The sequence below is a fragment of the Echinops telfairi genome, unplaced genomic scaffold (genome assembly GCF_000313985.2).
Source record: "Echinops telfairi isolate 266 unplaced genomic scaffold, ASM31398v2 ScPeMD7_70;HRSCAF=299, whole genome shotgun sequence".
NCBI classification, from domain to species: domain Eukaryota; kingdom Metazoa; phylum Chordata; class Mammalia; order Afrosoricida; family Tenrecidae; genus Echinops; species Echinops telfairi.
The window spans coordinates 50422759-50449800 of NW_022103968.1; the positions used below are offsets into that span (position 1 = coordinate 50422759).

Below are 27042 nucleotides of genomic sequence, written 5' to 3' on the forward strand. Positions count from 1 at the left end.
TCGAGTCCTAGCTCTAGCGTACACTGCGTGAGTAGGTGGATCCCCTGACCTTAGTAGGATCCTCACCTTTTCAAAGACGGCAAACAAAATTGGCCAAACCTGTCTCCAGGCTTGTTTGAAGGAGTAAATAAGGCAAGAGAGCAAAAGTATTTTGTAAACTATTAACATTTAAGTATGTTGTTGTTGGTGCCCTGGAGTTGGCTCTAATTCAGAGAACGAAACACTGCCTGATCCTGGGCCATCCTCACAACTGTTCTCATGTTTGAGCCCACTCATGCAGCCACTGGGTCAATCCGTCTTGTTGGAAGTGTTCCTCTTCTTCACTGCCCGGGGCGCAGTGGGACAACAAACACATACAAGTATATGCTATGTATATTTACTATGAAAATCTTTATTATTTGAAGCTATTGGCTTTTCCCACTCATTAAAAATAGGATGGCTATGCCTCAGTATTAAGGAAAATCAGGTGCAGGGTTCCAATAGCTCAAAATACAATTGGTTCTAAAATGGGAAGTCAATATTTTGATGTCACTATGTGAGAGTCAAAGAAACTTTGCAGCATTCCACCTGCTTAGTTTTTATCTTAAAAACAAAACCAACCAACCAGCTAACCAAGAGAGTAGTGTGCAGACAAAAAAAATATCTCAATGTTTGCAAATTGAATTTTTCAGAAAACATATTCATTGTACTTGAATTCCAGGCTATCTTCATGAACGCATTTCCTAAGTTCACTTATAGAAGGTAAAATTCTGCAAGGTAAAATGAGACTAGCAGTCAAATCACCATTCCTTCCTTTGGACACGTTATCAATTATACTTTATGATCAAGTTATTTATACATTCAAATAAATTATTCCATCAACTTTTACTCTCCATTGAACAGTGTGAACAAATTTCTCATGAATAGGATTATCATTTTAAAGTTTCTCGTATATTTAGTAGTGAGACCATTTTTCTATTCCAATACTCTTACCCACTGCCGGGAAGTCAGTTTCAACTCAGAGTCACCCTACAAGGCAGAGCGGAACTGCTCCATAGGGTTTCAGAGACGAAATCTTTTGGGGAGCAGACAGCCTGGTGTTTCTCCCTCAATATAGCTGGTGGGCTTGAATTGTCAGGCTTGTAGTTAACAGTCCAATGCTTACCCCACTGAGCCACCATAGCTCATTCCACTGTCATGGCATCAATTCCAACATACAGCAGCCTTCTCAGGCAGACCAGGACCAGTTCCTGGAAAAGGCCATCACGTCTACGTGGCAGACCACAGCCCACTAAATTCTTCTCTAGTTTCACTCCATTTCTCCCTTAAAATAGTTACCTAGACTAATGTAAGACAGCGAAACCGTGCTTCATGTCTTCTTACTCGGCTCTCTGTGCAAGTTTCCCACTAGATTATGCAAGTGGGCATTCGTGAAAGGAGCGTTCATGTTACATATCGTAGACTGAAGTTAAGGAGTTCTGGCGGCATAGGGGTTGCCGTGTTGGGCGGACCCACCAGAGCACTCCGCGGACAGTAAAGGGGCAGTCTCGGAACCTCGCAGGGGCAGGTCTACCTGCCCTCACCGGTTGCTGTGTGTCAGCATCCACTTGTTGGCATTGAATTTTTTGGGAGAGACTTAGCATTAATGCTCTCATTGCTAATCCTTTTTATTTAATAACAAGTGTGTCACTGTCTCCCGATTCAGTCTACCTCTCCTCGTCCTCATCAATCTCTTAAAAATGGTTTCTGCTCAGCTATTCTTTGTAAAAACTCTTCATTGTGAATGGATGAAGGCTTATAGAGAAATCAGTTTTCCATTCAACAATTCCTACACATTCCATTTCACTGCAGACTCTACAATGTAACACCATATACCCCACTTTCCCCCTTTGTTTTCTGATTCATTCCGCCTTCTGTCCCAACCCTTCTGAGCTGCCCTTAGTATCTCAAATGGTTGATTATGCTACGGTGGCTGTGCCTCAATAGCATGAATGCTTTCTGAATCAATTTGTCTCGTGTGACGCTGAAAATTGAGCCAAGAGGGTACATTCCTGATGGAGAGGATGGTTAATGACCATAGGCAGAGGGATTCCGCCAGTGTTTACCTGACCAGTAAGCCTAGCCTTTTTTATGATTTTCAATTTTGGTCTACATTTTCCTCCAACTTTGCCGACCAAGCTCATTCTGTACCCGGCACTTATGAATTGAGTGACGCAGAACCTAATGTGTATCATAGTCCACCCTGGCCGACAGGCCTTCAGGATTTCCCAGGGCAGAGGCCACATCTGTACAGAGAGGATGTTCTGGCCTTCCACCTCCCAGGCACAGTAGCAGCCTTTCCAGCCCGTCACAGTGGCCTCTTCTCAGCGCGCCTTCTTTCCGGTTTCTTCCCATTTTCTAACCATTGCACAAGGCTGCTAACTACTCAGGCCCGGAAAGCTGCCTCAAACACCATCACATTCCACCTTTCTGGGAGCAGACAGACTCGTCCTCCCACGAAGCTGAAGCGGCTGGTGGGTTTAACCACCGACTTTGTAGTTGGCAGCCCGACACCTCACCCACAGCACCCACAAGAGCGGATAGCGAAAATGTGACTTTTCTAGAACACTCTGCAATTCTTCGTAGCGTTCACAATGCCACTAAATTGCTGGACTGTGATTTGGTCACCATCAAATTTCCCAAACATACACTCGTGGCGGCAAGCCCATGCTAGAATTATTTACTGAAGAATTCATCTGGGCCTCATCTGTAAAATTAGAACCAAAGACACGAAATGGTTTCTTTCCTTCAGGATTCCAAATACCAGGATTATGTGTCAAAGTGAAAACTAAAATCTGGTTTCAATCTGGCTTGGCCCAACTAACCAGAGGATTATTGGTGAACAAGAACCCCCATAGGAATGACCCTACTCTTTAGGCAGCCACCTGCGGGACTTTTCCCAACTCTGCTTTCTCATTCCAGATGGCCCAGTTTTAATTGTGGAGAGACAAACGGGGCATGGTAAAATCTAGAACACAACACTGAAGAGAAAGGCCCTGGTCTCCAAAGAAAATTCTAGAAATAGTTTAAGCAAAGCTTATGAGCATTTAATGAGGAAAAACAGTAGCATCAATCTCTCATTTAAATTGCTGTGGTTTACAGAAGATATATAAAACAGCATATTTAAATTTAACTTAAACTTGGCAACCACTGCACTGCAGTGGAAATCATACCCTCAGATGTTTTTCTCCTGCAATGTGAAAGAAAGGCTGCATCAGGAGCATAGGGTGCTAGGCAGCAGTGTCTGCTCCCAAATAGTCTTCCTGTCAGATTGCACAAGGCTACTGCATTTCCTAATGTTCCCTGGCTCTTAGACGAGCGGAGATTTCAAAAGCTCTATGTACGGGTGCTTCCACAAATATCATTTACATTCTGGACTCATTTGTGAGGAGAGTTTATGGGCTTAACTAGAGGCCAAGTTTTCAGTGTCTGTATGTACACATACCCAAACCAGATCAACTCGCTATCAAAGAGCTGATGCTGATGCATAGTGAGCCTAGTAGGAGAGGGTTTAACCATTCCTGTGGGCTTTCAAGACTCTTTGGGAGCAGAAAGTCTCGCCTCTCTCCCTCGGAGGAGCTGGTGCTTTTGAACTACTGACCTTGGGGTTAGCAGCCCACCACACACGTAAACATACAAAGAACTCTAGCAAGTTGACATTGAATTTTCAAAGTGGGAATTCCGTGAAGGCAAGATCTGAACTGCGTATTTGGTGGTACCTTAGACGTTTCACTGGAATCGAATCTGTGTTGCTATGAGCATACTTACCACCTTGACGGATGGGGCAGTTCAATGTTAGGAGTGGCTCTTCTTTTCCACGTGCCGGATCTCTTTCTTCGTCTTCACCTTATAACCTTCTCCCTGCTTTAAAAGAAATGCATGCATTAAGATTTCGTGGAGAAAGAGTTTTAAGTAAAAAGCAGTTCCCATTCTGGTCCCTTGAGGCTGGCTTTGGGTAAGTATAAAGCAGTTTACAATAACTGGCACTTCACATTCAGAACTGTACACAATCTATTGGTCTCAGCCATACAGCGTAGCATCCAGGCAAGCTAGGGAGCACTGTCGAAGTGAACACGCTGTCACTGTGCTCCAAACGATACAGTAGGTTAGTGAAGAAAAAGAGCAGCTTGTCCATTTGCCACAACAAACCAGAAGAAACCACCACCGAAGCTCACAAGGCACACAAGCCCCCTTGCACGCCAGCCCCCAAAGTGGTATGTTATAACTGACACCCTTTGAGCCAGGGGACCTTGTCAAGTGGTTTGTTATCCTAAGACAAATGTCTCAGTCAAGCACTATTTGAGAATTAAATACCATGGAAGCACAGTTGATCTGCAGGACTTTTTAGTTTGGAATTTTCAACGCTCACCCCCAGACGAAGCCAGGAATCCGTTTCCTATCACATCAGACTGCTGCTCACAGGCTGTAAGGGGCAGTTGTAAAAATCACCTGTCACCCTACTGTACTAGACAGCCCTGTAATGGTCCACTTCTCTGCCTTAGTCCTTGTGAGCTCATTTTCCGTGCCCTGCTGATGTTGCTCAGTTTGAGAGCAGCAAAGAACAAATGAATCATACCTAAAGGTGTGAATTCATTTCCTAAGGGACACTGCTCAGTGAGGAGTCTGGTTCCCACCACAGCGTGGTTAGAAACCCGAGATTGATGGGTGAAATCAGACCCCCACCCCCACCCCCCACGGAATATATGGACTGAATTCATCACCGTCCAAACATTGGCGCCCATGCATTGCTCTACCTTGCAGAGCCCTGGTGGGTCGTGGTCATGTGTTGGGCTGATGGCTTTCTGCTCCCATCAAGAGTTCCAGTCTGGGAAACCCACGGGGCTGTTCTATGCTGTCCTACAGAGTCACTAGTCAGAATATACTCAGCAGTGAGTTGGCTTGCTTTTAAAATTTTGTACTTTAGTTGCTGTATTCTAGTGTTGGGAGCAGCACCCAGGCATTTGAACACAAGCATTTGGAGGCGGATGGTGCTACCAAAGGAGTTGGTGATGGAGGAAAGTTTTTCTCTTTCCTCCCCCTAACTGTGAATGGACACATCTCTGTGAGGACTGCAGACACTTTTAGAAATCTCATTCAAAATTGCCAAGAAGAAAAGTCTTTTTCTTTGCCCTTCATCAAATGCACACACATCAAATGTCCAAGCAGCACACAAGTCAGGCTGCCACACTGCCAAGGCCAGCCATTTAGCAGCATTTTCTAGAGTTCCCAAAGCTTTTCTCCTCCACTTCCTCCTGGGCAAGCCCTCTCCATTACCACGTCCTCATGTTCTCTCTCTTGGGGGATAACAAGCCGTTTTATTACTGTCCGAGTGATCTGCAGGGAGCAACAGTGAAAAGTAGAGATTTGTCTTTTTGTCAGTTTCAAAAGGCAACACTACAGTCAACAATGAGCCAGGGGTGGGTTGTTTGTTTGGCTGCAGCAAGCCTATATTCCAGAGAAGCATGAAATCGCAGTGATTATTACTTTTCTGGTGACGAGGGTGCCGTCTTCATCGGTAAACTGTTCTTCTGTGACCGACTCGCCAGGAATGCGTTTGGCTTCCTCTCCCTGAAGGATGTGGCATAGAGATTAGCCACGGACTAAACAGACAGATCTCCACACCACTCCACACACCACACACATGCTCTGTGGGATTTCACAAAAATAAGCCAACGAGACTTGTTATTCCGCTGCAAGGGGAAACAAGAAACGGAGCCCACGGGCGGTTACTTAGCGGGCGACAATATTAAAGCACTCAACTTCAAGAACGCACCAGATGGTTAGCAACAAGTCCTAAGAAGGAAGAAGCTGAAAATGTATAATACAGCTCTACCCTGACAAAGAGATCTCCAGGTTTCACCTGTGTAGAGATGGAGATTAGCCTAGCTCAGTACTTTAGGCCATCCTCTCACGTTGAGCACAAAGCATCTCTTCATCCGTCTTACAGTGCTCCAGAGGAAGACTGTGAGGGGTTGAGTTTTGCCCAAGTGGAATGAAGACAGTAGTTGGGGTATTATATTTGTCACCTGGTGTTGGTTTGCTTCCTTTAAAATTTTACTTACTAACTGTGAGGGCTAGAAGAAAAGTCTAGGGTATAAAGGAAATCTTTTTTCCGCCCAAGCCTGTATAGATTTAAAATAAACTAGAATAATTATATCTGATGGAATATATAGTTTCAGAATAGTATAAAGTGAAGGGGTTTATAAGATGACTCATTATCTAATCTCCATTGCTCTAGACAAAAAAATGGACAAATTATCTCAAGATAGCTTAGTTACGGACTCTTATTGGTCACGCAAGTTCCTTTAAAGACTCTTTAAAACTATGTTTTAAAACATGGCAAAGTCTTGACTCTCCAGGTGTTTTGTTGCTGCTGTTGGTTCTAACTCACAGCGCCCCTACACACAACAGAAGGAGACGGCCTGGGCAGGCACCATCCTCACATTTGTTCCTGCGCCTGAGCCCACTGTTGCAGCCACTGTGTCCGTCCACCTCCTCAAGGGCCTTCCTCGTTTTTGCTGCCCCTCTACGTCACCAAACGTGTGTGTAAGATGAGATCTTGCCATCCTTGCCTCTACTCTGGCTGTCCTCCCACGACCAATCAGTTCGTCCTTGTAGCAGTCCGTGGTACTTTCAATACTGTGCTCCAGCACCACATTCAAGCCCATCAGTGTTTCCTTGGCCTTCTTTATTCAAGGCCCAACTTTCACATGCATGTGAGGCGACTGAAAATACCATGGCTTGGGTTAGGTGCACCTTAGTCCTCAGAGTAACATTCCTGCTTTTCAATACGCTTAAAGGAGTCTTATGCAGCAGATTTATCTCCTAACCCTCGTCTTGTGCTCTTGTGACTGCTGCTTCTTTGAGCATCGATTGTGGATTGATTCATGCAAGACAAAAATCTTTGATACATTCGACGTTTTCTCCATTTATCATGATGTTACCTATTGGTCCGGTTAAGAGATGCCGGTATGTCCATTATCTTGCTCTACTAACAAAATCTAATGTCTTCATTTCTTTTTCCTAAATGACTTTATATTCTTCTGTATGATGGGCGCATACAAATGAAGACAATTGACTCATTTTACCGCACTATGGAATGGATTGGACCAAAACGTAGGATTTTTCTTGGCGCTCATATTTAGTTCACCCTGAGCCTTGCTTACGACGAGTTTCAATTAGTACAAAGAAGGGAAAGAAGGGAATCAGAAAAAAGTAGAGGTCTCATGCGTACATGCACTACAGTCTGTAACATGTTTTCATGGGGGCAGTAGTCATACTTCCTATGTTTGGAATTGTACAATGCTTTGGGCAGATAATCGCAAGGTCAGCAGTTCAAAACTACCAGCTGCTCCATGGGAAAATGAGGCTTTCCAGTCCCATCAAGAGTTAGTCTTAGAAATCCAGTGGGCAGTTCTCGCTCCTACAGGGTCACTGAGAGTTGGAGCTGACTTGATTGCAGTCAGCTTTTGTTTATTTATGCAGCTTAGCAATAACCACAATTTTATTTTAAAAGTAGAGATGACAGAAAAGCTAATGGAAGGTCAGGGGAGGTTCTATATTAAATTCTAAACATGAATGAAGACATGTTTTTGAGCCAACTTTTAAAAATGTCCAGGTTGAATGGTAGACAATTCAAGTGTCCCAAGAAAATCCAACTAAATAGAATCCTGTTGGTGGTTTCATAACGAATCCTAAGAGTTTAGACAATTTCTGGAAGAAACATGGAGTCTATCATTGTCAGTATAATAAATATACAAGTAATTTGATTTATATTAATAGCCTTAGAAAGCAAAGTCCTGTGAAGCCAGTTGCTGAGAATAATGAGACTTATTCTAGAAGTAGGTATTTTCATTGTTTCATAGAGACTCAGAGTTTGCATAACTCAAGGTAATGATACATATATAGTATCTTTACTTTAAAAGACTATGAAATATAATCAATTATTGCTTTAGTTAAGGCCCGAATTAAGTGATTATGTAGAAATTTACTAAATAGGGAGAGATTAGATAGGAATGGATTGAAAGAGTAAATTCATGAAATATATATTTATATATCTACTTTTTTGTTATTGAAAAGGTGACCTTGAAAATGTAAATTTACAGATCAAAAAGAAGAGTCTTTATATATATAACTAACTCATATATCTTCTAAATATAGAAGAGCAATAAACAAGACCTAGTGTCACCAAGGAGAGGTCTCTTTAATGAAGTTTGTACTTTTAAGTTAATAAAATATCTAGCGTTGTTGGTCTTGTTGACACCAATATTTTTGGCAAATTCCTTGCTCATTTTCCCCTTTCTCTAAGAATCATCACAGCACATTTGGTGTCATTTGTACCTGGTAGCTGCCTTACTGAGCACGAACTGCATTTTCATTTGAACCCCTACAGAAGGAATTGGGCTTTATAAGTTTTATTCCTCTCTCCTTGAATTTGTGAGCAAAATAAAACAACTGATGTAGACAACATGAAAACATACACTTTCCAAATAAGAGGTGGATGTTCCTCCCTCCCTCCCTCCCCACATACACACGTCGTCAATGTTGTGTGCCATTACGTCAATTCTGACTCACAGCGGCGGTGTGTGGCACAACTGCTCCATGGTAGCATTTAGGCAGGTCTTTTATCCTACTCAGCACCCAGAAGGTTCTAGTAGCTGAGTACTTAACCGCTGCACCAGCAAGGTTGACGTACATACATACATTATATATGTTGGATCAGGTACGTGGGCATCCATCTAGTTTAATCCAGTATACGGGATCCCAGGTGTGTCACAGTAGAACTATGCTTCCTAGAGTTTTTGAGACTGACTTTTTCCCAAGGCTGGTCACCAGGCCTTTGATCTAAAGCCCCACCCCCAGGTGAATTGGAATCTCCAACATTTCAGTTCGCAGTCTGAAGCAAATGAAGACTATTGACTCATTTTTCTCAGTGTGCTAACCATCTGTGCCACGCAAGGGCCTGTTTTCAGCCATATACCCAACCAAATACACACTTCTGCAATGTTAAAGGGCAAAACAGAATCATACTAAGTGCATACTATTCTATGAGTGGATAAAATAGATGGAAGTACGTTGCCATTCCAAAAGAATGAGATCTTGATGATATAGCTATCAAAATGGGGCATCCTCCATTTTAAGCACAAATGGCACTATGTGTAGTCCACTTGTACAGCGTGAGGAATCTGCAAGATGCAATGTGGAGTCTATAGGCTATAGCTACAGACTACAGATATGGACGGATGTGTAAAAAGTGATCTGACGACTGTTGTCTCAGACAAATGGAATGGACAAATAGGGTTTTAGATACTTTAGAATTGCTTGGTTTTGATGAAACATACGTGCAAACTTTTACTTAGGCAGTATATCATTTTTAAAAATTCAGTTGAACTATATAGTGAAAGTGGAGTTATTTGATTCTCATCAAATTTTGCATAGTTTCTCCCCCCCCCCACCATCATGAGGACTTACTTTATTGACTCAAAGGCTTATCCTTCAGATAGTTTCTTAGTTGGTTTGAATACTTTCACTTTCAATCACTCGATTTAAGCATAGAAGAGAAATGAATTCACATAGCTGGTTTTGCATTCTTGAATTAAACTGCTCCCAAGCATTCAAAGTCACTAATCTTACCAAATTTTAAAAGAAATAAGAGTAGATGGATAGAATATTAAAGGTCACCAAACAAATGGGGGAATTATGTTAGCTTCATCCCACAGAAATTTGGATGTAATAAAAATGTTGTAGGCATATAAAAATGAGTGAATTCCCATATAAAATTAGAGAAAAAAATGATAAGATCATGATTTTATTCAATTGTTATACAAATTGAGAAGATGAATTTGCCCTGACTTGTGGAAATTGTAGAATCCTGGCTACATGAGATCATAAGTGTTAGGGAGATAACTATAGTAACCTTACAAACATACATATTTAGTCCAGGTTGGAGAGTCTCTGTGAAGTGGGTCAAATTCTCAGCATTCCAGCCTCTTCAGATAGTGTTTCCAAGAATAACAGCTCAATAGTGCCTTCCCCTAGAAAGGACTGTATGAATCAAAGGCCTAAAGCCGTCCAGGCAAAAATCCCTGGTTTATTTATCTTGGAAGAGGATGTGCACAGTGTGGGGCTGGGGTGGGGAGGGGAGAGAGACGGCATTTCACTAAAAGGCTTAGGGACTGGATTATGGTTCCAGAGCTGCTAGCAGTATGACTTTGGATAAATGAATTCATCTCCAAGTTTGGGTCCTGTCATTTAGAAAAAGGAGGAACCACAGACTGAAGACTTCTTTGGGTCCTAACACTCTAACCACCCCCCACGACCCTCCCCCATCATATTGACCTTGTACCGCTGCAGTTCTTCGAGATCTTACTCATGAGAAAGATGCCAACATATGGCGTAAAGCAACAGCAGGATGATCATTTGCAATATTCTACACAAGAAAGGATTTCCAGAAATGGTCCAATATAGCTAACGGATAGTTTTTCCTTATACCTATAGCTTCTAATGATCATTTCAGCTATTTCTCAGTCACCCATGAAAGCTAATCCTCGGCTTGTTTCAATGGCTCTGCTGTTTATATTATGTTCCCCTGCAGTCACAGTTCACATTAGCCAATCTCCCTCAACTGGCACCAACTTCCAGAAGTGGAGGCTGAGTAGACGGCATATTCCCATTGCATAAAGTTTATAGCATCAGACAGTATTGTGGTCTCCTAAGCTTAAGAGCTCAATAAAAGTGTGTGTGCAAATCAATATATATAGATATCATGTATGAAGGGGCGTCAGAATGTTTGTGGAAATTTCTATTATGGAATTCTGTTTTCTCCCAAACTTTTTGAAGCTCTCGTGTATCCTCGTATATTAAGCTAAACAACATAAATCAGTCACCCTAACACAATTACGTAAAAGCTTAGTTGCTGAAACATGTCCCGGTTTTGAGGAGCCCCAAAGAGCCCTGCTTCACTGAAGAGGCTGATGTTTCTGTCTTCTCTCTGTGCTTTTCCCTTTTTGGCAGGATTATCAGTTTTATTTTATATAGAAAATGGTCAAAATACATAATGGAGAGTTGTTCAAAAGGAATGAGTGAATTTGGATAAAGTATGAATACATTAAACATCAAAAATAAGTTATAAAACAATTTACAGGGCATTTTATAAAGATATTTTGCTTTAATATATGATTACTTGAAGATACTTTTTATGGATTAGAGTTTGAACAAAGATGATATATGGCTTTAAAAACCGAAAATTAGGTATGTTTTTTCTTCCCCCTCCTCTTATCCCAAGGAAACCGTTGGCAGTGACTAATGATGCGTATAACCAATCACAGGTTAAACACGTGTGTGTGTGTGTATGCTAGGCTTGGTTTTGTCCCAGGTTCCTCGGAAGTAACATCTAAACCCTTGCAATGTCCTGGAATTCCTTTGTCCTCAGGGTGGGCCCCTCATAGATGAAACAGGGTGGGGCTGGTCACTGGAGCGAGACTAACCATGCAATCAGAGGTTTGGTAGGGGCTTGGATATTAAGTTCCATCATGTGGTCAGTGCTGGAATCAAGGGTGTCTACATCATGAAATCTCAAAGAAAGACTGGGCAGAAACACTCGGGTGAACTCCCCAGCTGACAATATGCTGAGCACATCCAATGGCTAGGAGTGTGACATCCCTCCTAGACCTTGGCCTCCAGGGCTAGCTCTGATTTTCATCTTTTTGCTATGGTCCATATTCTAACAGAATTCATGATTTTTTGAGTCATTCTAGCTAACTATTAAACCTGAGGTTGTAATGAATCCCTCCCCCGCGTTTTTAGCCAGCTAGTCAGAAGTGAGGGGCCCTTTAAGTTTACAAATTGTATCCTGAGAGGACAACAGAAATACTGGAATTTGTAGCCAACTGGTTGGAAGTGGAGTGGCCCTGGAAAGCCAAACGGTGGTGCTTGAGACCCTCTCTGAACCTGATCTGGACTTCCGGTAGGTGGGGCCCCAAGTCATTTCCTGGCCCCTGTGGAATTTGACGTGCTTCATGCTTTGTAGAGCAGCCCACGGAGCTAAAGGTTGATTTGGGGGCGAGCCTGAGATCTAGATAAGGACGTACTTTCTTACCTGCTCATTTTCCAGAGCGTCAGAAACACTGGACCTGATCAGATTTTCAGAATTTTATTCTTTCATGAGAAAGGTTTGGATACTTATTATAAGTCACCTTCTCTGCAGGATCTCTGGGCAATTAGGGATTGGATAATACCTTTGATATTTCTCTATTAAACTGCCAACCGAGGAGCCTCAAGTTATTTGGACCATATTCAAAGGCATGGCAAATGACTTCCCAGTTCTCTGCACTCGATTATTCTAACATCGAGCGAGACCTTTGTGAAGGGGCGATAAAGCCCCTTCACGGGTCAGCCAGGGGCTTTTGTTCATGGGGTTTTCAACTCTGCGGGAAGAGTGTTCTATTTTTTTCCCCTTATTCTCCATAAAAATTGCTTCTTATGCTTAAAAAACACAGCTTGATGTGTTGCTACGCCAAAGAAGTTAAACGGTCTATTTCAGAAGTGTTTGCTTGACTTACATTATGTCACAGATATCCACGTCAGGCGAGCATCCCTAAACCCCAGGCGCTGATTGATAATGAATAACTGGCTTTGATTTAGAAATGATTGGGGCAGTTGTCATGTGACACTGAAGGGAGAGTCATTAATCCTCTTTCTTCTTTAGCCGAAGACTACATCCTAGCCTCCGGCATTTACAGTGCACATCTCCACTGGACATGAACTGTTTGCTAACCAAGAGGGACTCTTTGTTCACACACACACTGGGTCTCAAAGGAAAGCAGACTACAAAGGCCAAGGAACCTCAGAACCGGCCAAAAAAACCCAAAACCATTTGCCACATGTCAAACACAGGCCTAGACAGAACACTCACTCCCATGCAGCATGGCTTTGTTTTTCTACACCGTCAAGTGTGCCAAGAAACAAATACAGAGCCAGGAGTCATCAAGCATGTAACATTCAAAAAAACGACAAGGAGAGAGTTTCTGGAAATCCAGCGGGGATCCATTAGCGGTCCGGTGCAGGATACCTTGATAATCACCCGCCGGCGAGTAACTCGAGTGGTGATCCTCCGTTCCTCCTCAGAGCTGGGCTCCCTCTCACTGCCCTGCAAGTCCTAGTAAAGGCATGTTTAGTACAACCTTACCATCCCACTTAGTCAAAGCATTCTGAGAAGGGAAATCGGGAGAGGATTTCTTTTACTTGGCTGTTTTCCTCTCTAAGGAAAATCATGAGGTAGTTTTGTGAGGACGCTACAATTTTAAGTGAAGAAAAAATTTGAGAATTCAAAATGAAAATACTATAGGGAAGTTATTCTAAAGGAAGACCACAGCAATGAAATGAAAAACTGTTAGTAACAATCACAGAGCTTTTTTGGCATCAGAAAGCCAAGGTATTAATCATGAAAGAAACACATTCACTGAGTGGAGTGGCTGCCCTTGGGACATCTTATCTCTGGAGTTTATAACGAAGTCGGTCAGATTTGACAACTTCATCGAAAGCTATTTTGGACATCAAAGAAAATACTTACATTATCATTAATATTTGATATCTACTTCATCTTTATTTAGCAGATATCAAGTAGTTTTTCCCCCAGCATACTTGTTGCTTGGTAACAAGTTATAGTCCAAGGCAAGAAGGCATATTATAAAATATGTAAAAGTTTGAATCATTGTTTTAAAAGAACGGACATAAAACGAGAGCAGAAAGGCCCATTTCACTGTCAAGCAGGGGTCCTCAAACTACGGCCCGCGGGCCACATGAGGCCTGCCGAGGACATTTATCTGGCCCACTGGGTGTATTTGTTCATAATTTTGTTTTTTGTTTTTTTAAACTATAGTCCAGCCCCCCAATGGGTCTGAGGCACAGTGAACTGGCCCCCGGTTTTAAAAGTTTGAGGACCCCTGGTCAAGAGAATGGCTGCACAGAATATTAAAGTAGACAGGAAGGATGGGCAAAAGGGGCAGACTACCAAGTAGCAAACAGTTCCTAATTCAACAGGAACAAAGTAATGTTTCTACTTAAATGCCATGAAGCAGATGACTCACTGAAAAACTGATTTTATTTTAATTTAATGACAGGATTCCGGAAACAATTCTGGCATATTTTACTAATTACTTGAAATCTAACACTTTGGGGGATATAGTTAGATTTCACTGGGAAAAGGAATGGCAACATTTGTAAAATGAAGAAAAATAGCATTGATAGAAGTATAGATATTGAACAAAATCATCTGGAAATTATTATAAACTGGACACACACTGTTAAATGCTATGGTAATATCAACCTCAAGTTTGATAGATAAAACACCTGGTCAAAATTCGCCATTTAATAATAGAGGGCTAAAAAATAGTTTTCAATTTTCTCACAAAGACATTCTGTTGATTGCAAAATTCTTTTTTTTTTTTTAATTTCAGAAAAGGGCAGCAACTTTGGGGTATTTTGAGTGATCCACATCTTATGAAAGGGGGCTCCGCTAAGCTCAAAAGAGCAGAAACAAGAGGAATTCATACAGACAATAGAAAAGAATTACTAGTAAGCATTCAAAGACGAATGGCTCTAATGAAGCAGTGGGTGGGGTTCGATTTGAATTTTCCCTACATGGACTCTAAAAGAAAGGTTTTCATCTGGGGAAAATTCAAAAGCCGATGACCCTAGGTTAATACAAGCACAAACAAAACACCTGGTTGTCAACCACCACATCATTCTGTAGCATAACCTGCCGTTAGTTGCTTACATAGGAAAAAGTGGCCATTTGGCCACTTTCTCATTGTACTCTGCTATCCGTACGCAGAATCCCAGCTCAAGCGGGCTTCCGTTTAGAGAATTCTCTAGGAAGCGGGAAAGGAGGAAACGAGGATCCCAAATGGGATATACTCATCACTCATGGCCCGGGTTGCTTCATGGGAAGAGGTGGAAGAGAGCAGGTGTTCACCTTGTAACAGCAGGCAGCCATCCAGGTAATAGCTGCACCTGGACTTTTGACCTGATTTTGTAGGGGACAAAAACGGGCTGTTTTCTAAGATCATACATCAGATGACCTAGCTGGGTGCTACTGTACTATGGTCTGGCCACAAAATACACTTATTAAACAGCGCCGGATCTCTTGCGAGGTCAGGCTCACATCTCCTAGAAGCTTAAACTGCATATGCGCTTTTATCGTCACGAAGCCGTCCTACACTGGAGAAAGCCCAGTGATGGCCAACACCATACCCAGTTACAAGAAATCTTAAATATGTTCTAATAGTAATCAGTTTCCATTACAAAGGACCTCAGCGGAGTTTCCATTCAGATTGAAGACCTTCATTTTCAAAGCCTTCTTATCCTGAGTGCCCCAGTGGCCAATACGAACACATGCGTACACACATGGCCTTTGTTTATATGAGGCCGGCCAAAACTGTCTTGGAAAACCGGAACTAAAATTTCAATTATATTGATAGGCCCCTCTACTTTATATTATATTCTGCTTACAGAAGTCTGTTGAATAGGGTTTTGCAGAGCAAATCATCCCAGCTAAATCCTCACCTTCTTGCTTCTCTCCATATTTTTGTGAGTTCATTTTAAAGGGGTACATTCCACTCAAATGGATATCGCTTAAGTCTACTGAGTCAATGCAAAGGCAGAAATCAATATTCAAAAGGGAAGCCAGAGAACGGTTCAAACAAACAAAAAAAGCTTAAAAGAAAGAAAATAGAAAATAATTGATATGATCAATGATTGTGGGTGGCGGTAGTCATCACAGGCCTCAAGGATACCCTGAAATAATACAGCTCATTAATAACTGCCTTCACCGAATGCACTGTCAAAGCAGCTAATGGGGGGAGATTGCTGGATGAGACTCTCCTCTCCCTTTCCTTTCTAACAAACAGGAAACAAGACCGAAAGGTAACCTGCAGAAGGAAGAAGGGAAGCACAGGACTTGTTGCTAAAGTGGATAATTAGTTCCTGAATAACGAGGAGCTGACTAGAATAAATCTCAACTTAATTAAGAATTCATTATTTTGGAAAATAATGTAGTTGTTTTCTCCTCTCAAGGCACTGAGGTGGATCTTAAGTGAACAACAACAAAAAATATTTTTAATGGGAAAACAGCAAGTGTATCATTTTGAAGACATATAGTTAATTATGTCTATCTTAAAGGTCATGAAAAGGTACAAAAAGCTGTAGAAAATATAAGAAACTGGGCTGATTTTACTTTCTAATATTCATGAAAAAATTTAAAAACCTTAAAATGGTAAACCTCAAAGAATGAATAATCTATTAGATGGTAACAAAACCAGCAAAGTTCAAAGAGTAAGTAATTAATTTTATCACAGTAAGGTTTTGAAATCACTGAAAATAAAATAATTATGAATTTACATACCAAAATGATGCTTCTAACTTTTAATTTTTAACTGCTGGCAACTAACAGTGGTGTTTGCCCACCTCCATTTAGGCATGGAGATTCTTGTCTCTTCCATCTAAAACTCCACATATTTCAGACCCAAGATCTTACAGGATAGAAAACTAAAATGGAGTTTGATGCTTATGGATTTTTTCAGTTCTTCCAAAGGAACAGAAATACGTTCCTCCGTCCGTGAGAAAACTAGATTGGGAGCTAGGAAACTTAAATCCCACACAAAATGAACATGGAACCTTAAGTTCCTTAACATCTCTGTTATTCTTTGCTCTTGCAAAATAGCTGCAAGGATTCTTATTCCTATCTGATGAATGAAAGTACATGCAAATGGCATATGCTTGACTCTGCCCTGTCTTTACCCCCACCGTTGGTGCTCCAACTCCACACCTTTATAATCCAGTGGAGAACTTTGGGCCCAATGCCACAGGTTCTCAAAAGCAGCTAAGCACCAGTCATTTTCACGGAAATGAGAAGATTCTGGATAAGCAGATGACATACCTTCTGCTCAGACCCACTGGACCCCTCTTCTTCGCGGAAGTTGAGCCGTGGCTTGCCGTCTGCAGGGGAAGCCCTACTCATTTTCTTCATGCTGACAGGCACACAGGGTTTAGGCTCTCCTATGACAAGCTTGCTGGTTTCCTCCAGAGACTTCTGGTACGCTGCTAGTGCTGATGCTGGGTCCTCAGCACGACCAGATCCGTGTGTTTTGGGTTTCAGCGTTTCCCTACCACTCGGTTTCCCAATATCATTTTGGGATTCTGCAAAGTAAGATTTTGTCTTTGCATCTGAAGTGACTTCCGCGTGGCTTCCGTTGGCTTCAAATTTCCCAGGCTCTCCTTTGAGATATGAGGTAATGGAATCCCTGCATTGGTCAGGACTGCAAAAGATGAGACGCACACATTTACAAGGGCAACATACCACTGAAGGTAGGGGCCAGAAGCTGTAAAAGTTTACCAGCCATGCACGTAATGACTTCGGAAGGCATAAAATGGAAAGGCAGGAAATAGCTGGTCATTCGAGTTTCAACTGACAGGGATTAACATGGGTGAGGGATGCAGGAGCTATACAGACTATAGGCATCCCCCACGCCCCAACTCCTAAACTGGCTAGCTACATATGCTGCCATCTTTTCTTTAATCATAGTTTTGTAACTACTTGGATTCTACAACTTAAAAATGTATCCTAAGAGGTTTATAAACATACCTCAAGTTCTAAAGATATCCATCTACAAAGGGGAGGCTACATTTCCTGAGAGATACCACTAACAAGACATAAACATTCTAGCAAACGCGACCGTCCGTCCTTTGCCATCATGCTGGCTGTCCCCCCCAGCCCCCCACAAAGCACAGCCACTTACTTTCTCCTCTGCCGACCTCTTCCGCACGGTGACCAGAGTTTTGTGTCTACTAACTTCCCCTCTCTCAACTACTCAGTCTTTGTGGTCCAACGCTTTCTTTACAGGTGACTGCTCAGTGTTCCTAGTGTTGGCACAGCCTAGTTGTGTTCGTTTGCAGCTGGTGTATTCCTTTAAGTCTCCTGGGCATTATGTGTAAAAATCGGAAGGCAACAAACGGATGATATGTGAGAGTCAGAAGGCCACAGGATTGCCTGGCTCACTGTTTTGCCTTGACTTTTGCACATTTAAGTGGAAACCATCAGGAGGCTTCAAAAAGTTCATGGAAGCTTCCATTAGCTTGCATTTTCATAAACTTCGAAGTCCCATCATATTTGTGTTTTCCTTCTCTGACAGATTCTGCTGCTCCCAGGTTTGACACTGTATGTTGTATCAGTATATGCAGGATATGCATGTGTTAAAATAAAATTCTCATATCTGAACACTTTTTTTTTTTTAAGGCCAATAACCATTTTCAGTATGTGTAAGGCCAAAGGCCAAAAAGCCCTTTGGGCTGTGAAGATCCGATACCATAGACCTTTGTCATTTCTGTTTATATTTCCATTCCCTCGGTCAAACTGCTTGCCTAAATTTTTCTTCTCTACATATGCTCATACCTGAACTATAGTTAGTTACTGGTATTCTTCTACCTCTACAGACACAAGGTGACTCATTAGTATTATTTCTATATAATTCACTGGCAGAGCCTATGTAAACTAAGGACACACAGCCAGTTTCAAACAAACAAACACCTTTCCATATGCTTGCACTATTGAATTGTGTGATATGTGGTTAAAGTACAACTGTTATCTCCCTCTATCTACTGGTATGCGACTGTCAACATTGAAAGTGATACCACCCGTTTTCTTCTTGAGAATCCTTTCGATATGTTATGCATAGAATCTACTGGTCTTCTAATTGTTGAAAAGATTTTTCAACAATCTTAGTGAGCAAAGAGCTTATCAGTGATATCAGAATATTAAATGTGGTTATGAAGTAACTTCAGTCCCCTAGAATCCATCCTAAGACAGTAACAGTCCTTCCTGCTTCTTTTGCATGCAGTGTCTGCGTGAGTGCGACGGCTAATCAGGTAGGACAAAGGCCACAGGTTTGTGCAACATCATCACTAGTTGCCACTTTAGGCTAATATGCACATCAATGAAAATAATGTCCACTATTATGTAGGCCAGGCACATGGTAGGCATGCTTTGTTCCTTTTTCAAGCCACAAAACAGCTTCAGATAAGTAGCAGAATTTTATTCTAAAAGATAATTAAAGTGGTATTTTTAGATCTTAGATGTCTCATATTGAGGCTTTGAATGAGTTTCTAATGGGGGTGGTATTTAAACCAATGTCTTGGAGCTCCATATACTTTTATTTCTCTAGTGTGAGTCCTGTACCACATTATATAAGAAAAAAAAACCATTTTCATGGTCAGGAAATTATTTGGGCCATAGATACATGTTATCATGGTAATATTAATTGGTATAAATAACTAAATATCCCATCTGTTTCTAGTATGTAAAATATTAAGTGCTTTGTTCCTTTATATAACTGGAGTGTCGAGGACTTTTTCTCTTTTTTTGTGTGGCTTCCCTGTATTTTCTATATTAAAATGTTTCGGTTTTTTTAATGTGCAAAGGGGAGAAATACACCAACAACTTTATGGTGATCACTGCTCGCAGTGAAGCTGAGTTGATTTTTCATCTGTGTTTTTAAGTTCTTAAATCTTGTATGGCGCCTATCCATTCTCTGTCATCAGTGAATACAGAAATGCTTCTATTTCTAAGCAGACTTGGACTGCTATGTATTCAAGTACCTTGAATGAATGATCTAAAAAAGCATACGCATACTCAAAGAGAAAAGAGCAGCCTTCGGAAGAAAAGGAATACATCTTTAGCCAGTACATTAACTTTTTTTGTGCACCTGCAAGTTCTCAATAGGTTCAAAAATTACATTTGAATTGAAAGCAACTTTCTTTCTCCAGGTTAGCATAATACATGTTCAAAGCAACAAGAGTAATTTGGAAAAGGGAAGTATCACTTAAAAAGGGAATCTCTTTAAAACCAACTGTTAACATGCAAACCTGTGTTTGACTTTGCTGTTTCTTAAGCAGCCTCCTACCTGTCCTCCAGTTGATCTAGTAAGCCACCAGCTATTCTTCGGGCGTGAGCAGGGGACTCCAAGTTCCCACTGGATGTCTCATGCTGCCAACCTGTAATTGAAGACATTTCCCGTTCTGCTTGCTGAACACGTTTCAGAATAGCCTGTACTTTTTCTTCTGTCATCTCCTCAGACATAACTCCTTCTTCAAGTTGAATGTCTTCAAATAGACATTTGAATTTCTCTTCCGTCATCTCCTCATCAGGACCAGATTTCTCTTTCTCTTGCTGCTCATAGCTGACGTCTACTTTTCTAGTCTGTTTCAGTGCCTCTGGGGGCTTCACATCTTTTGGGACCCCGGCCACGCTTCCAAGGTATGGAGGATACTCACTCAGATACACATCCTCCAATTGGCTCTCACCTAGCCCCATCGCTCCAGGCATTTCTGTTAAAGGTCCTGAATCTTCCAGTTTGCTGTCTTCTAAGGAAGTGTCTTCGGCAGTTACAACCGGAGGTCCATCTGCTGAAGGCTGTATGCTTCCCTGGGAAGGCACTAGCCCATCACTCAGTCTACTGGGGGTTCTAAAGGGAGAGTCTAGACTAGACATATCACTAAAATAATCGTCTTGCTGGAAAGGGGTGGGTGGTGTGTAGTGTAACCCTGTGGGGGTTTCCAGTTCCGCTTGAAGGGAAGGATAACCTATGGAAGACAGTACATTTGGACTAACTGAAATGAAATAAAGTACATCAAACAAAACACATGGAATGACTTAAATTATAGCAAGTATGAAAATGTATGGTGAATTACAGATTAATGTTGATCGATTTATTGGCTTAGTTCAAGTAAATGAAATACAATGCAATAAAAAGCCTAGTGCAAACTACAATAAAATAAAATTCTAGTTAATATGTGATTGTTTTCACCAATTTTGTAATTTTAATAAAATGACTTATATAATTTATTCCAGTATAAAGTTAGTTGTCATCATATAAGATACACTGGTTACTGACCAAATTTATTAGTGTCCTACTTTTAGCATGCAATATCTATATTGTGGTAGAATGGACACAGAAAACCGTAGGAAACTAATTTTTAGAAATCATTCCTTATCACTTATTTTGGAAGCTGTACACATTAGCAATGCAACCCAACATGAATCCTTTTTTCACATGGAATTTATGGAAAAGAATTGTGAATTCAATCTTTGAAAGGAAATGATTCTTAGTTTGCAGACCAGTGGCCCTGAGTGAAAAATCTGAAAAACATGGCCAAGCAAAGTCTTCTCAAAGCTGAGAGGAAGCGAGCTCTCTGGGCCCGCAGGTGTTGTCATGGGACAGAGGTGACAGGGCTGCGGGTGGTGTGGAGGTCCTACTGGGGGAACCTGGTGCTAGAGTTTCAGGCAGAGCCACAAACCAAAGAAAACCAAAAACAAACAGATGATACACAACAGACAAGAGAAAAGCCACTGGCAAAGATCGCCCTAGCCATTCACAAAGAGGAAGTGAGACATGGAGGTCCCTTGCCAGCTAGACAATGGGGAAGGAGGGAGCAGAGTCCTCGCTATAAACCTTGCTTCGGGGGCCGGGGCCGGGGGTGGAGGGGAGTGTTCTTCTGCTTCAGCAGAGAGAAAATTCAGCAAAGATCTGGTCATGGTGAGGAACGGCACTTCCACACAATTCGAAGAGGAGAGACAGAAGAAAAAAAAAGGCAACGAAGCAAAATTGCTGAATTATTGATCAATTAAAATAAATGGCTAATTCTCCATCAACGAGAGACAAATAGCAAGTTGGCCTTTTTGCTGTAAACAAAAGGCAAGCGAACTTTCTCTGTTTATGATCAGCTGTAAACCAGTTGGTTAAAATGAGCTGAAGCTATACATCCACATGTGAAATATAGTTTACACACATAGTCTTAGGTCTCCCTAGAGCTTTGTGAGAGAAAATACACAGTGAGAGAAAAAATCATAACGATACTCCTATCTGAACAAGTTAAAATGAGACTACTTTTCTTAGAACATTTCCCTCCCAATAAAATCAATAAACTATGATTTAGATCTTTTTCCCTAAGAAAAACAATTCATAATTTGATATGACACTGGCCTATACTTATCTAGGGCAAAAGGAGGTTAGATAATGACCTCATATATCACACAAGATCGTAAAGTGAGCTCTTCCCCCCAAGACTGTAGTATTTATAAGCTTAACAAGCCACAATCAAAATTATTACTCATCATGTGTATATTATGTAGAAATCAGTAATGCTTTAATTTTTTTGCCACATAACAAATTAAAAGTTGCTGACTCTTATTAGTCTAACTTTGCCAGTTTAAAAAATGCAAAAGCCACCATATTTTAAAGACTTTGAAGACAAAAATCTCTCTGTTCCTCTTTCTGTACCCTCACCAGTCACACTTTTTATTCACAATTCGTTTTAGGAATAAATTCCCATTTTAGAAATTAAGATAAGTGCAACTTTTAAAAAAAGAAGATATTTGAAAAAGTCCCAGTTTACATAATGAAGGAAAGATGATATTATATAAATGAAAAATTAAGGTAAAGTGAGGGAGGAACTATTCAATGTTATTAATAGGTATACTCATTAAATTAGAAATTATGCTGCCTTTGAGAGAGCTAGCTAGATCAAGAAGGGCTTATTCCTAAAGGATAAAAGGCAGCATATGAAGTCAAAATCATGCTAGCTAACTAAAGCTCTGTTTGGATTGACACATTAGACTTTCCTCACTGTGGTACTTTGTTTCAGGACAGTAATGCACCCTTTTCCCTTGAGAATTTGTATACAATATCCTTGAACTTGATCCCAAAGAAGGCTCAGTAGTTTTTTTTAAGTTCATGTACAAGTAAAAAAAAAACAGACAAAATGAATATAGTCTCTTTGGGTCATAAAAATATCTGAAATACCAACTGTTTCAAATAACATATCTTCATATATTATCTACTAGACACTTACTAACTTAGCTCTGATATCAGACAAATTGATTTGCACTTTACCAATGGTCTTTGAGTCCATTTAGATCAGAGCAACCCTATAGAGGGTTTCTGAGGTTTTGCAAATCTTTACAGGAGCAGACAAACTCATCTTTCTCCCATGGAGTCACTTTGACCCTCCAACCTTGGCAGTTAGTCCAATGTTGACCCAACAGTGCCACTTATCCAACCATACTTTCAAATTTTACGAAATTACGTGTGAACATTGAATTGAATTACCATCAACAGAGTCATGGAAAACATTGTTGTCATCTGCAAAACTTCTGGTGCCGGAAATGTTTCCATAATCAAATATTGGGCCTTCTAGTAGCGTCACTATATCTATTCGATTAATTTTTGTCAAGACTGAAGTTAGGGCATCAGCTGAAAAGGAGAAAAAAAAGAGAACGGAAGTCCTAATTATTTCTTAAAATAAATCATTTTCTTCCAGAAAACACACTCTCCACACAGAGGCATGCTTTTTGTGACTCTCCTAGCACTTAGCTTCTTGATATTCCAATTCTGCAGTATCACTGTCTAGTGATCTCAGAATGTCCCCTGCTATAGAGAAGACATGTGTAGTCTTAGAATCGCTCTGTGAAGCTGCAAGCAATGATATTGGTGTTCACTGCCACTCTAACAACCTGACAGAGAGTTTCCGAGGCTGTGAATCTCCATGGGAGCAGAGAGCCTCACCTTTCTTCTCCGGAGTGGCTGGTGGTTTTGAATCGCCAATCTGTGGTTCGGATTCCAACACTTCCCCTACAGTGCCACCAAACTCCTTGTAACACAGCATATGAGCCTCAAAATAACTAGATTTCTATCAGCTTCAAGGAGATCTACTAAATTTTAAACAAGTTTCATGCCTTTTAAAATGCCCAGATAGGTTACCCTCAAATTCAATGCCTAACATTTTAATGATTTATTAAGGTCAACCTATCACAGGCAAACCCATAATATATTATCCCACACTGTTACAGGTTCACATTGGCTATAAAGTAGCACACCAACTGTGCCCCAACAAAACTATGCCAAACTGTATTAGAGAATTTCTGCTACCAGAAACCTCACTCACTGCCATTGATACCATGAGGACTCACAGCGACCCTACAGGACGGAGTAGAACTGCCTTTGTGGGTTTCTGAGACTGTAACCCTTGGTGGGAGTACAAAGCCTCATCTTTCTTCTGAAGAGCAGCTGGTGGTTTCGAACTGCTGTCTTCGTGGTTAGCATCCCAGCCCTATGCCACCAAGCCAAATAAAGTCATGTGATCGCCTAACTTGATCCTACCCTTCCCTTTCTACTTCCCTGCCCATCTATCTCTGCCCAAACAGTGACTTCGGGGGTTTTATGACAACCTTATGATTTAAAAACTGGAATGGTTGGTTTGAGATGACCACTGAGCTATGGGAAAACAACAAAGCACCCCTACTGCTTGCTTTCTAACAAGTTTCCAAAAGGCAAACGTTTTGAAAATTAGCATTCAATTAAACAAATGCAACCTAAAACGGCTTGCCATTACTCGAGGGTGGTTCAGGTCTATTTTTCTCTAGGAAAAGCAACATATAATTCAGAGCAGTATTTCAATAAATAATCCATCAGTAGACTTATCAAAAATTCTGGGTAGACTTAGTTTTGAAAGTTAAGGTAATATAATTTCAGCATACTTGTAGCGTTTTTTCCATCTCTGGTAACCCATTTTTTTAATAACATGAAGCTTTGAGAAATTAAAGAATTAGGATTTTCCACACGTATTTGATTGATTTCATCCACTGAGAAATTCAGTTCCCTGGCCAGTTCTGTGAAAAAAAGAAGAAGAGTCACTAAGGTTTCCTGTTCTGTTTCTGTCGTATTTCACAAAAGTAACGCTGCGTTGACATAAACACACGAAGGGCGTGTCTAGCAAAGCCCAAGGTCAGCCGTGGGCATCCCTGCTTGAGAGCCTTGACTTGACAGGCAGGCTTCACTTTCTTGTGAGAATGAAAGAGGATGCTGCTTGGTTCTTTTGATTCAGCGCCTTGAGCAAACTGCACAGAAGGTAGGCCAGGGGTGTGGTTAGTAAAGAAGGCGCACAAAAGAGAAGGGGTTCATCCTACGCTGTGTCTGGAAGTACACCTGTTACTCCCAGGACGTTCTACCCCATGTCCCTTCGAGTCTCATGAACGGCTCTTAGGAGGTAAAGGACGGCTCCACGTTTGATCGTGATATATACTGTTGCCATTTTGTGAAAAATTCAATACCTACATCCACATGCAAACACGATACATTCAACCTTGAAAGTATCTTTAGAAAGATGCAGGTATTAGAGGCTCCCGGGAGAGGGGGAAACAGACTATAGCTTTTCGTGCTATGATTTTTGTGTGTGTGTGTATACTTTGATAAAGAACAGCATCAGGCGTTTGTTACCTTAAATGACTGCATAACGTAAAATGGAAAAAGAATTGGTTAAGCTTCTATCCCACTTAAGTAAATTAGAAATATATCAAGCAATGGGGTAAAATACATTAATAAATTCAAGAAAAACTTTTATCCTTTGAGTCAAAGAATCTATCCTTGGGTTATACCTACGGATTTATATACATCAATTATCATTTCAGATTTGCATTACCGAAAAATTGAAAAATAAATCCAAATGTTGAACAAAAGATGAATTAAATCATGTAAAGCAGTAACTTGAAAACTTTTTGATTATGACCTACAGTTAGAAATGCATTTTTTCCACAGTGATTCTGTAACACACCAGGTATATATGGAGCAAGATTTCATTCATAGACATTTTCTTTGCTATTCTCCTTTATTTAAAAGCAAAAGGTCGTGGATTGATTTCATCACTCTGTAATGCACTGTGATCTGGATCATTGTAAAGTATGTCTAGTAGCTGTGTTATTTATTAAAGATGAGAACACACAATATGAGTTTTATTTAAAAAGTATGTAATCATACTGGCACGAAGCAGTCAATGACCAGAGAGGTTTGCGGGGCCTGCCCCTATCCCAGATAAGTCAGCTCCTCCCTCCCTAGAAGAATTTACTGCAGAGGACAGCAATGAAGATATTGCCCAGGGAGAGTGACGGCTTACTGAGACCTCACGGGAGCAAACTACGAGGAAAAGAGACAGAGAGAAAGAGTGGAAAGCATCCTGGCCCAGCAAGCTTCAAGGATGACATTCCTGCTCAGAGGAGCCAATACACAGGGAGGACCATAGGGTCGGCCTCACCATGAGACATGGGGTCCTCTTACCCACAGCACTACGGGAGGTAGCACAGCAGACACTGTAGGAATTGTGCCTGGTCTGACACCCGTGTCCCCTCCCCAAACACACACACACCAGGGCGTAACACGAAGAGACTGCAACAGAGCAGCAAGGGGAGCAAAGCCACAAAGTCCAGAAGGAATTCTGAAGAAAGACTTCAGATTCAGAGGGCAAGGCTTGGGACTGCATCAGACCCGATCGGAAAACATTCATAAGGGTCAGCAGACAGACATGGAATATTCATGGGTTATTTTTTCTTTTATGTCTATCTATATAAGTTAGGCAGAATAAGCAATCTCAAGTAGAAAACAATGGGACCAACAGCTGGGAGGTGGGGGTGGGGGGAGACAGAGGAGAGGGGGACCCAACAAACCCAGGGACAAGGGAACAACAACTGATCTAAAATCGATGGTGAGGGTATAGAAGGCCTGGTGGGTTCGATCAAGTGCAATGTAGCCGAGAGGAAGCACAGAGATCAGAATGCGGGTCAAACATGATAGTGGGACAGGAGGAAAGTGAAAGGAAGTAGAGGAAAGAACCAGGAGGCAAAAGACATTTATAGAGGTCTAAATATAGTCACACACATATGTAAATATATTAATATATAATGATAGGGTTTATGTACATATATAGGTTAAGTATTAAGGTACCAAATGGACATTGGGCCTCTACTCAAGTCCTCTCAACTCAAGAACACTTTGTTCTAGTAATATGGCATTTTGTGATGCTCACCTTCCTGACATGACTGTTGAAGACAAAATGGATGCATAAGCTAATGTGAAGAAAGCCGATGGTATCCGGCTATTACAAGATATAGCATCTGGGTTCTTAAAGCCTGGGTTCTTAAAGTTA

General features: G+C 41.1%; 1 protein-coding gene across 12 annotated transcripts in view; it reads right to left on the reverse strand.

Annotated features, from left to right (window-relative positions):
- The window catches only part of ANK3 (ankyrin 3), a 378044-nt gene that overhangs the window by 12216 nt on the left and 338786 nt on the right, over nt 1-27042 (reverse strand). For 9 of the 12 annotated variants that reach the window (XM_045291321.1, XM_045291325.1, XM_045291322.1 and 6 more), the window contains 5 exons: nt 24605-24736; nt 23178-23321; nt 19974-20064; nt 16955-17333; nt 3787-3882 (listed from right to left, as the gene is read on the reverse strand). In XM_045291321.1, the coding sequence (XP_045147256.1) occupies nt 3814-3882; nt 16955-17333; nt 19974-20064; nt 23178-23321; nt 24605-24736 (815 nt within the window). In that variant the 3' untranslated portion in view covers nt 3787-3813. Of the gene's footprint in view, nt 1-3786; nt 3883-16954; nt 17334-19973; nt 20653-23177; nt 23322-24604; nt 24737-27042 lie in introns of all 12 variants that reach the window. The other 3 variants (XM_045291330.1, XM_045291331.1, XM_045291332.1) reach the window with 1 other exon arrangement.